Raw genomic sequence first — 12,957 nt, forward strand, 5'->3', positions numbered from 1 at the left:
TGGGGCAATCCCCACCGCCATTTTGAAATGTGTTCAACTTCATCAAGTGGACGAGAGAAGTTTATTTGGACAGACGCTCAACCCCTCAATTTTGACAGAGGAAGCGGGTCTATATGCTGCATCCAAAATCGCATACTTCCCTACTATATAGTAGGCAAAAAACATATACGTGACGAAAGTACTCATAAAAGAGTAGGCAAAAAGTACCCGGATAACCTACTTCTTACGGCAAGATTCTGAAGTGTGCATACGATGGACACTTTACTATCCCATGAGGCCACGGGAGAGGATTTGTGAATGGTAGTGAAGCAACGAAACTGATGCTGGTTGGTCACGTGATAATGCCTAATGTAGTAGCCTAGTCCAGATTACATTCATACTATAGAACATACTTTTTAGCAGTCCCCTTTAACATTATTGAAAATAAGCAACCAAGAGAGTATGCGATTTCCGACACAGCTGTACACTTCAGGCAGATCCATTAGTCCACAATGATTGACATAACAGCAGGTAGCGCTTAATTTACCCTCACCCAACATAACATTTAATCACATTTAATACTTGCTACCTTAAGCTGACTGTTTTTAAACACAGTTATAGTTTAATGTATTGTTATATTTTTAGTTTGTGTGTTTTTTAATGTTATAAATATATGAAAATAATTAATATTTGTTTGTATTGAATTTTTTTAACAGCCCAAGCATATAGACTATAGAATGGTGCGTAAAACTAATTCATAAGGAAAAAATAAAAAAATCTGTAAATAATAAATCAGCTCCATTGCAGATTCCAAGTGATCAAGGGCTTTATGGTGTTCCGCCAGTAGTGGGCACTCGTGCAACGTAAGCAATGATCTGAGTAAATGAGATGGAGGGAAGTTAGCGAAGGAATTAAGGGCATAAAAAAGGGATAGTCAGGGTTGCCAACTCTCACGCATCTCGCGTGACAGTCACGCATTCAGCCTCAATCTCACGCTCTCACGCTCAACAAAGAAATCTCACGCAAAAATAGACATTCTTCTGTGCTGTATTTTTTTTCACTCATGTGCACTAAGTTTCAGAATTACTATAAACAATTCAGGCTCTTAACTACTGGATGGACCACTAGTTATGGCGCAAATTAGTTAAAAATCTCCCAGAACCTAGAGCGAGCACGCATGCGAGACAGAGACTGTCGTCCAACCGATAGCGCGCGCACGCACGGCAGAGAGGGAAAGTCTTACAACTGCGCATTTTATCAGTTGCGGCGCCTTCATCTATAGGCTACACTGCAGCACGACGTATATTCACATCAAATGTTAACGCAGAGGAACGGGACACTGCAGTTCACAAAAGTTAATTATTTGCATGTGCTTTAAAGCCTTGCCGGTTAAACATGTCATTCGCTGCTGATGCGCGGTTCAAATATGCGCTTTACTGAGCGCGTACACTCGACGCGCATATGCACTAAAAGCCTGTTACTGGACTAAAAGTTATCTTTTGAGTCTTATATTGTGCTAATACTGTCAAATACAGACAATGTTTACATAAACAAGTTGGTTATGTCTAAAGTGAAAGCAAACAGAGAAAATTAATTAAAATCTGCTTGTCATATATGCGTGTATATTAGACGCGTCGCGTGCAGTTCTTAAAGAGACAGTAGCCCTAATAATAAACATGCTGCCGCTTGTTCTTAAAGAGATAGTTCACCCAAAACCAAACAGTTGCTGGTCCCCATTGACATACATAGTAGGAAAAAAATATACTATGGAAGTCACAGGGGTACATCAACTGTTTGGTTACTGACATTCTTTCAAATAACGTTTATTTTCAACAGAAGAAAGAAACTTATTCAGGTTTAAAACAACTTAAGAGAGTAAATTATGACTTTTTTAGGGGAGAACTATGCCGTTAATGTTAATAAAACAACAAAACACACAGAGGAAATCATTCACTGCTCTTGACTGAGAACTTTAAGTCTGTTGTGTTTTATTTTCATATTTGTCCATTTAATTACTTTCTTCAATTCTACTGTTAAATACACCTATACAGGGTTCGAATTACAAAGTGGCTTTCGGGGGAGCCCTATTTTCCGATCCTCCCTGACTGACTTTAACGCTTTTGGTGCATGTTCGGGCATTTAAAACAATAGGTTTACAGTAAACAGTACAGAACGTACTTGGTTACTTACGTAACCTCGGTTCCCTTAGACTAGAGATAAGGGAACGAGTACTGCGTTGCCTTGCCGTGCTATTTCTCTCACGTCATGTATTTTCGCTTCAGTCGATTAGATCTGTCATATGGTGAGTTTTCTCTGTATTTATACTCTTCTATTTGGCGCGCAGAGTCTGGCAAGGCGCCAAGCGCTCCTATTGGATCGCGCGCTTCTGCTTTCTCGCCATAGGTTTGTGCAGTTGCCTCAGCACAGCCTATCAGCGTGCTCTCGCCTGTACTGCTGCAATGCGTTTTAAAATAAAGGCTTCAATATTCTCGAGAAAAGGAGTTTTCCCTTGTACAGAATGTACAAGAAATGTACAGAAAATCAAAATCTATGCGACACAAAAAATGGACAGTGTTTTTAGAGCTCCCCCTAAATGTCTCAAAGTAGGCTTTCAGGGGAGCCCAGGTCCTTTTCAGGGGAGCCGAGCTCCCCTTAGCTCCCCCGTAATTCGAACCCTGCACCTATAGCTGAAAAAATAAAGCACTGTTTATTTCATTTGTATATTAAGTTGTGTATGTGTAATATGTATCTCTGTTCTTAATTTTTAATAACAAAGAAAATAGTGACAAAGATTTCATCTTCGCCACTTTGACCTAAATGTCTGCCATTCTTTTTTATTTTATATTTTGTTACCTATATTTTGTTATAAGGCTTTGTTTTTAAAGTAGGGACATTAGTTTGGCTGTAATGCTCAGTCACATGCAAAATAGTAAAACCAACATGAAAAAGAATCATGATAAAATCGTGATTTTTTTCTGAAAAAAACAAACAAAAATTGTGATATTATTGCCAAAACTCTTTCAAGTGCTCGTCTAACAATTTGCGCTGAGATGTCACAGGATTTGGAAGAAAAGGTGAAGTCATTGCAACAGACACTGGGAATAAGTTACGTCACCTATGTTTCTTTGCTCTCAGCTGATTGGTCAAACTTCAGTCTGAGATCTTGAATCCAGAACCGTGATAAAATCGTGATTTTTTCTGAAAAAAACAAACAAAAATTGTGATATTATTGCCATATCGCCCCCCCCAGGTGTAAAAAAGTGCCTAGATGTGCTTAGATGCTAAAAATGTGTTATTATTGATCATTATATCACACTACAATTAAACATAATGAAACATTCATTTGAATTGAAATTGTTTTATTAGCTTAGCTAATATTATTTATTAGCTTTTTCTAGAGATTGTAGTCATGCATGACATGGTGAAAAATGACTTGAAATAATACTGAAAATAGGTTAAGATGAATGTTAAAGGTGTGCCCCCTAAAAGCACAAGTGGCCCCTGCCTGGCCCCCCCCAGTTAACCCCCCCCCCCCCAGTTAGCCCCCCCCCCCCAGTTACCCCCCCCCCCCCCAGTTAGCCCCCCCGTCGGAGAAGTCTCACTCCGAGCTAAACTGAAAAGTTGGCAACCCTGGATAGTTCATCCAAAAAGGAAAATTCTGTCAATAATTACTCACCCTCATATCTGTTCATCAAATAAAGCGATCGAGTCTCTTCAGAAAATCTGGACTAAACCGCTCAATTCATATAAATTAGTTTTACGATCTCTTAATGAACTTTTTGAAGTGTCAAATTGGTAGTTGCATAGTCTGTCACTCCATTCGATGGAGTGACAGAAAGTTCTTTAAAAAAAAAGAGCTTACATCAAAAAAGAGATTTCATCAAAAAGATCTTCATTTGTGTTCCGAAGATGAAGTATTACGGGGTTGTAACGACATGAGGCTGAGAAAATAATGACAGAATTTTAATTTTGGGGTGAACTATCCCTTTAAACCAAACGCAGACTCGTTCTTCTGATGCGGCGCCAAAATATTTAAGGAGGAATGGGTAAATACCACATTCACAAAAATAAATGGAAAAAACAATTGCCAAATGTAAACTGTTTTAAAAATGAATTTAGTATGTTATTATCCTCCTTGAACCTTGTAAAAAAATCTAAACAAACTGTAGAAGCTATTTGTTATGCTGCTGAAATGTTTTTGATCCTGTAACACATATTATTTATTTGAGAACAACAATTCCTTATTTTATTTCTTTATTTTTATTTATTTTATTTTTTCATTGTCAAATCTGCATTTTGTTGATGCCTTGCCTGTTTTTCTGCTGTTGTCTCCACGAGAGTTTGTAATAAACATTAATAATAAAAAAATAAAAATTAAGGAAATGACGTCACTTAGTTACCGTATCTATCGAGCCCACACACTCATCCGTGCAGCGAGTTGAACAGTTGAAAGAGTCTGTTTTAACTCTTATCTTCAACCTTTATCTTTCTGAAAAGCATTTGGAGATTTAAAGTGAATTAAAATGTTTTGGAGACTTCGCCTGACAGTGTCGCGGTCCCGGATGTTTTTGTTGTAATGTCAAAAGGTAGGCACTGCTAACTGTATTAGCTGTATGAGTTTGCGTTGGCGTTCTCGAGTCATGCATATGTAACGTTACACAGTTTTATGGTCTTGTTTATAAAATAACATATGCACATTAAACGTAGAGCACGCCAGTCTGTTGAACGTGAATGTCTGTGGCAGCATTGCTAAACCAACTGCTTGGTTCTCTTGTCATAGAAACATGTCCCCTGTGTGTGTGTGTTTTATGAGCACCTCTGCTTTAAGAGTGTTAATTGAGTTTTTTCCTGGTAACGTTAACGTTACCTTAACAGCTTTGCAAGGTCTCAAGCGTATTGAATGTTTTGATTAATGCTAGAAAACACTAACGTTAGAGATACACCGATAGTCGGTTTGATATTTACACATTTCTGCTCGGTTATTAGTCCTCTTAATATGAGTGTACCGATAAATTGTGATACCGATAAAACTTTTCGGAAGCATTCCACTTTGTAATCATTGTATTTGTCCGTTGTTGTTATTATTATTAGCTATAAGTATTCCAAGTGATTGTGGTAACGTTAATTGTTGTTTAATGATTTACTTAAATCATTAGACAATAACAAATATTTCAACAAACTGAAACAAAACAATAGTTAAAAACTAACTATATGGTATGTCGGTTTTGCGTTAATCCATATTTTAGCGCTCATTAAAAAAATTAGCAATCTCTAAAACAGTGGTTCTCCACATTTTTGACTCGAAATTATCCACGATAATATTTGAAGACACTGTGCCTTTTCTTGTTCGTGATTTCCTTGAGAAGGATTAAGGATAAGATTTTTTTTTTTTATATACTTTTTTTTAACTCAATTTCTACCTTATAAAACGTTTTAAAATATTGGCTTAACTAGAACAAATTTTTTGAAATGTAGAATCTATATGCATTTTTCTAGGAAGTAGGAACCCTTCAACCGTTCTACAACCGTAGTTGTTGAGGGGGGTACATTGAAGTAATAAATTTCGTATTTTTTAGGCTTATTTTAATGTTTGTTAGTCAAACAATCCCCCTTGTTAGTTTGCTGATGCCCTGTAGTGGGCCCTGCCCCCCTGGTTTGAGAACCACTGCTCTAGAAAACATTGGAATAGTTCAGACAACTCATTTTTCCACATGTTGAGCCTAATAACAGTTGCATATACAAAAGTTTTTGAACTGCAGCTTCTTTTTCCTTTTTCATCCAGGTTCCACTGAATGAGGGCACATTTGGAAGACACACTACAGACATGTACAGCCCCAAAGAGTTAGAGGGAGAAGTTGACCACTCGTTTTTTGACAGTGATTGTGAAGCTAATGGACTTGATGGTTCTGAGAATGGGCGGCTCAATAAACAGAAGGCCTCAGAACGACATGATGAGAGAACAGGAAAAGAGACCCATGTTTCAATGGATCAGATAGGGAGTGAAGTTCAAAGTGGGAGGAACAGTAAAGATAAAGCCAGATTGGAGAATGGTTCAGACCAGCAGGGCAGACTGGGACGGAGTAAAGAGACAGAAAATGAAAGAGAGCAACAAAGTAATGATGTACTTCTCAAAGGCTCCTCAACACTCCCAAGTGTCACGAGCGCAGGGACTACGAACAACAGCCGATCTAGTGTGCGTTCATACTTGTCTGATGAGGAAAGAGAGCTGGATGAGAAGCATGCTGTTTTTAAACTCAGGAAAACCAATGGTAATGCTAACCGTGATGATGATGATGATGATGGATATCATCATAGTGACGATGAAAGTGAGGACGATGTGAGACCAACAAAACATAAGAGATTGTCCCATGGAACACCTAAAAAATCTGCTGGTAAATTCCACAAGCTGAGCCGCAGCCACTCGTCATCATCCGACCCGGAGTCCTCACACAGCAGTGACGAGAAAAGCTCTGTTCGCTCGCAGAAACATCATCGGGTGGGTTCAGCTAACCGGAAAGAGCGACAAAAAGAAGTGGCAGAATCTGATGACACAGTCACTGATGTTACCCCTCTCTCGACACCAAATGTTAGTCCTTCCCAGTCCATTGATGTTGTTCTGCCCTCTGAACACTCGGCAGCAGATGTTCAACAACAGCAGCCCAGAGTTGCTGAGGAGATGAATGATGATTCGGACGGTCAGGGCAGTATAAGTTCTGAAGGAGAGAACGGATCAGGTTTGTGCGATGAATCGAGATGGTTTTTGTTGTTGTTGTGGCTGTTTCTCAAGAATCTCTGTCTGTCTGTCTGTCTCCCTTGCAGTGTTTTTAAAAGTAGAGAAACAATTAGACAGAGTGCTTGTGGTCTCCAGCCCTGGCAGTGTTGGCAGCAGTCGTAAGAACTATTCCTTCTCAAATGAAGAGGTATGGGAGATCGACCGGGAGAATCAGCGGCTATTACGTGAACTATCCCATTCCACGGCTAGTTCGCGTAGCGGCAGCTCCGCCTGCTCCAAAACCAGCAGTCGGAGGAGCAGTGCACCAACTATACGCCTTTACCACAGCGCACTCAACAGACAACGAGAGCAAGAGCGAATCCAGAAGGAAAACCTGGTCAGTTCAGATTCTTCACAAGAAAATATTTTCTCTCATTCCACTAGAGGGAGTTATTCCCTATCTTTTTAGTTATGCAGTGAACTCCCCTTTAACTTTAGATTAGATTTGAATTTTAATCACACTGAGAGCAACTCCTATTATAAGAGAGAAGCTTTCATTAATTGTTGGCCTCAGTCAAGGAAGAAATCGTGTGTTTAGGTGTACACATGATGAGCATATGCATGTACACTACCGTTAAAAGTTTAGGGTCAGTATTTATTTTAAAGAAAATAATTTCTTTAAAAATCCTATTTAGCAAGGATGCATTAATTTGATCAAAAGTGACCGTAGAGATTGACATGTTACAAACAAATATTAAATAAATGCAGTTCTTTTGAACTTTCTATTTATCAACGAATACTGTACCATGGTTTCCACAAAAAAAAAAATTAAGCAGCACAACCGTTTTTAACATTAATAATAATAATAATAATAATAATAATAATAATAAATGTTTCTTGAGTGCCAAATCAGCATATTAGAATGATTTCTGAGGAATCATGTGACACTGAAGACTGGAGTAATGTGCTGAAAATTCAGCTTTGTCATCACAAGAATAAATTACATTTTAAAATATATAAAAATCGAAAATAGCTATTTTGAATTGTATTTTGCTGTATTTTTTATCAAATAAATGCAGCCTTGGTGAGCATAAGACATTTCTTTCAAAAATATAAGAAATCTTCCTAACCCCAGACGATGCATGTTTCGATTCTGTCATTTACAGTGCTCTTCTACTCAGATGCCCCAGTATACACCAGATGTTCTTTGGTGATATTATTCATTCATGTAATGGTGTTCTGTGTGCGTGTTTATTTAAGTGTTCTGTGAAAGTGTGCATGGGTTAGGTGGCGCTGTCAGCCACAGCCAGTGAAAGCAGAGAGACAGTGACCACCTGACTGAGACGAGAAGAGACAGGTGGAAGCAGTTTTGCGCACATGCTGGTCTTGACATTATACCGAATTCACCCCCATGCTTTCCTCATCTAAGCTTCAGTGAGAGAGAGAGAGTATTATGCAACTCTTCAAATTACATTTGAAGGAGGGCGAGTAAATGAGGATCTCTCTGGCTCTGTGCTTTTGGAAGCAACATAATGTGTGTTTGTGTTGTGTGCTCTCTTAACCTTGCTTGTTTACTGTTACGTATTCATATTCTCTCGCTCTCTCTCTCTTTTGGTCACCCTCACAGAGCCTTACAGAGTCAGATCCTCTCTGTCAGTTTTTAATGCAGAAAACAGGAAAATGAAAATAAAATACTTCTCAATCAATAAAAGCAGGGACTATGAGCTGTGACTCAGACTGCATGTTCCTCCAGGTCTTGTTAGCATTTTACTACCTAGCAACTAATGCTGGAACACAAGACAGTCTCTCTCTTTCTTTAAGAGCACTGAGCGAGTTGACCTCTATCTTCACCTTTACTCTATTTCCAGTCCCAGCTCTTTTCATGGGCTTTGCTTACTGAGTGGTTTCCAAAGGGGTGTTTGTACCAACATACGGAGGCATAACAGCCTGTGACATTCTGATCCTTGTGCACAGGTTATTTTTATTCTCAATGGTTCACTGTGGCTTTTCAGAGGTCATAGTTGTAGTCACGCTACTCTCTTGGTCATCTTGTTTGAGGCAAGTTAATGTTAGATCATAGATGTCTGAAAGCTTTTAGCTTTAGGGTGAATCACAAAAAAAACTGTCAAGAGAATTTTCATCCGTCATATTTCATCCCAAATAAAAAGAAATATGTTTTTAAGGGCCATTGTAGTATTTTTTTTTTTAAATTTGTGCACATTTTTAAGCACACAAAAATAGTTGGTTTTTTTTATTTATTAATGTAGTATATTGTAAACCTTTTTTTTACGGTATGGCAGTATTCATTAGTAATGATTAAATAGTTTTACGTGAATTGTGGAATTTTAATTTACATTAACCTGGTTGTGTTAAAAAAAAACAATTAAATCAATTCTGTTAAAAAACAATGAATGAATAAGTATTATTATACTATTAATGCTGTTAATATCATTGTTGTTTTTTGTTTAATATGTTCCTTAATTTGTTTTAATGTTTTATATAATGAAAAATCTATGTAAATCAGTGTTTAGTGTCTTATTTATTAATTTTTTCAACCATTATGTGGATCCATTATTTTATTAATTAACTATTATTAATAGATTATTAATTATTTATTGTTTATAAATTTTGGACAAGCTATATAACTGGCATTCTTGGCCAGCATTTTAATAATAATACATGTTAATAATTCATGTTGTAATTCAGCAAGCCCAAATTAGTTCAGGAAGTGAATAAAATTTCTGACCTAAATATTTGTGCTTTCAGGCATTCCTGAAGCGTCTAGAATCTGTGAAGCCCACTCCTGGTATGACCCGAGATGAGCAGCTAGCTGATTATCAACAGCAGTGCCGATACATGGGAACAAGCGTTACAGCTCTTCCACCGGTCAAACTCAAGTCCACCAAAACATCTGGTACATGCACACACACACAACACAAACTTAAAGGCACACCATGCAGTTTCTGTTTTTCTCAAACAGCGCCCCCTAGAGTCGCTGTGGAGTACTTGTATTTAACGTTACTGTCGTAAATACCACTCACGCAGAGCCGTCTCTGCACTCTTTCGACCGCGCTTTCTTCGTTTTCTTCATCGACTCTGCCATGATTCACGTCTGAAATGCATGCTAGTGTCTTCCATAGAGGCTGCTTCATGTTGTTGATGTATGTGACGTCGTGCTGTAAAGCAAGTCGCGATTCTCGCGAGATTTGTCGGGGCGCCACCTCTTGCATCAAAATGATTTCGAAGCTGTCATATTAAGGTACAAATCTTGCATAGTGTGCCTTTAAGCCGAAGTTTGCATGAGGCACTTTGAATGAAGACATGTTCAGTTGTCTGCATGTCATCACCATTACATCAGCCCATATTCAGCTGTGTTGCAGATTCCAGAAATAATAAACAAATTATTTCGGCTGTTCATGATATATACTTTTTGTTTCTTCAAAATAGTGCATTTAGTTTGCATCCAACTCCTCTGAGATTTAAAAAAATAATAATGTTTTATTGATTCTAGTAAAACGTTTTGACCTTAAGTACCATTTGTGATGTGGTTTGCTTGTATGAGTTGTTTTTTACTTGTTTAGTTTCAGTGATAATTAAAATATGCCATTGCAACTGACTTTACTTTTAATAGTCCCATCTGATTTTTATTTATTTTAATTTTTTATTAACTGTTAGGTAGGTCTTTCCCCATTATTTACTGATAAACAGGAGTCTAGCCACTGTATTTGAACACAGACAACTGCTGTCATATGTTGATTAGCTGCATGCATAACATTTAATGCAAAATTGTTAATGAACAGTCCTAACAATAGTGCAACTCCTGTCTTTCCATGAACACAGGGAAGACTTCTAGACCTGGCAGTAGTCCTCACAAAGCTAGACCGGGAACCGCTAAACTCAGCAGGGCAACACCACGGCCTGCATGGTCCTGATCCTCAAAATCCCTTTCACTTTACATGTTCTGCTCTTAACTGTAAGTAGAAAATATGACTGTAGGTCACAACATGAAACATTCTGGACGAACTGCTTGAGCTCACGTTAATTTGTCTGGATATGGAGTGATATAAAAATGAAATATTTGTCAGATAATCTACACAGCTAAATGTTTAATGACATTAATTACTTAAAAATGTGTGGCTTATATACATTTTAGATTTTGTTGGAGACAATCTAAACTGTTTGGGGACAATAAAGTGTGACATTCCATTTTCTGAGACATTCAGAAGTAAACCAGTTCCTATATTTTACACACACACACACACACACACACACACACACACACACACACACACACACAAAAAAAAAATAAGCTGTGTATAATTTTAAAGTCAATGTTGCTGTTATCAGAATAATTAATTACACGACACATCTGATGGAAACTGTAAATTTCATGTGAAATAAATGCTTTATTAGTTATGATAATATCCAGTGTTGTTCCATTATTTTGGAAAGTAAAAGTGATTTGTTTATTGACCCAGCTTAATGACACTTGAATAGCTGGCATGCTGATATGAAGTGCCACACATGCTTAGTGTTCCATCTGTTACAATCAGTGTAACAATGCCAGGCATTCACCTGTCACTCTTAAATTGCTTTTGAAAAGGCTGACTGACACTTGTTGACACATAGTAGACTAACAAGGTTATTATGCAAACGCAGAGACTGGCACAGTAGTCATTGTTGCGGAAGACAGTGCTATGTTGTTTGACTCACATTACTGTAACTAGTTACTGTTACTAGCCTTTACTGGGCTATTATGATTATACTAGTGTTATAAACCAACATTACATTATATATTTCTTTACAGATCAGTATTTAATGTGCATTCAACATCAAGTAATGTTTTTATACTTTTTAAGGTGATTATAATTTATAATATATAAGCCATATATGTAATATAATTTTATAATCGCTTGTATTATAATATTATATAATGAAATTGAAATATTTATATATTTCCATTGGAAAAAAAAAAGATTTGGGGTTGGTCAGTTATATATATATAGAGCGGGGGAAATAAGTATTGAACACGTCATCATTTTTCTCAGTAAATATATTTCCAAAGGTGCTATTGACATGAAATTTTCACCAGATGTTGGTAACAACCCAAGTAAGCCATACATACAAAGAAACAAACAAAAATAAGTTCAGAAATTAAGTTATGTGTAATAATGTGAAATGACACGGAAAAAGTATTGAACACATGAAGAAAGGGAGGCGCAAAAAGGCATTGAAAGCCATGACAACTGCTGAAAACTTACAGTAATTAAAAAGCAATCCAGCCCCCTGTCAGTGGAAATTAATAACAGCTGGTTCAGTCCCAAATGATGGCCTACAAAAAGGTCTCATTGCCAAGGTGTCACACAAGACACATCTCATGATGGGTAAAAGCAAAGAGCTGTCTCAAGACCTTCGCAACCTGATTGTTGCAAAACATAATGATGGCATTGGTTATAGGCGCCATTCTAAGCTTCTGAATGGTCCAGTGAGCACTTTTGGGGCCATAATGCGGAAGTGGAAAGACAATAATTTCACCATAAATTTGCCTCGACCAGTGCTCCTCGCAAGATTTCTGATAGAGGAGTGAAAAGAATAATCAGAAGAGTTGTCCAAGAGCCAACACCAAGTTGTATGCTGTTTTTAGGGTAATGTGCACTGCCATTTCTCCTCCAAATATGGTGTGTATTATGGCATCCAAACAGTTCAATTTTGCTCTCATGTGACCACACTATATTCTCCCAGTATTTCACTGGCTTTGGAAATACTGGCTCCAAATGTTGTGCAGCAAACTTTTAAATGAGCTTCAACATGCTTTTTTTTCAGTAATGGAGTCTTGCGTGGTGAGCGTGCATACAGGCCATGGCGGTGGAGTGCATTACTTACTGTTTTCTTTGAGACAACAGTACCTGCTATCTGCAGGTCTTTTTGAAGCTCTCCACAAGTGATCCTTGGCTCTTGGACAACTCTTCTGATTATTCTCTTTATATATAGAGAATATACTCTTCATATATATATATATATATATATATATATATGAAAGAAGTATTTTCTGCTCACCAAGTCTGCATTAATCATATTTATATGATTTAAAATAGCTATTTTCTGTTTTAATATATTTTAAAATGCTAATTATCTCATTGATGGCAAAGCTGAATTTTTTAGCAGTCTTCAGTGTCGTGTGATATGTTTTTGTTTTTGGTCCTTAAGTTTTTGGTCCTCAAGAAACATTTCTTATTAATGTTGAAAAGAGTTGTGCTGCTTGTGGA

The 12,957-nt window shown here is 37.3% G+C and overlaps 1 protein-coding gene across 1 annotated transcript; it reads left to right on the top strand.

The window, feature by feature from the left end:
- Nucleotides 1-4,363: 4,363 nt before the first annotated feature.
- On the top strand, nt 4,364-10,958 carry cfap97 (cilia and flagella associated protein 97). The gene is made up of 5 exons (XM_084091741.1): nt 4,364-4,565; nt 5,762-6,713; nt 6,799-7,088; nt 9,458-9,605; nt 10,532-10,958. Exons 2-5 carry the CDS (start codon nt 5,804-5,806, stop codon nt 10,621-10,623), a joined length of 1,440 nt encoding a protein of 479 aa, XP_083947867.1. The 5' UTR covers nt 4,364-4,565; nt 5,762-5,803; the 3' UTR covers nt 10,624-10,958.
- Nucleotides 10,959-12,957: the final 1,999 nt, after the last annotated feature.

The sequence above is a fragment of the Abramis brama genome (assembly GCF_963993115.1).
Source record: "Abramis brama genome assembly, chromosome: 2".
Lineage (NCBI taxonomy): Eukaryota > Metazoa > Chordata > Actinopteri > Cypriniformes > Leuciscidae > Abramis > Abramis brama.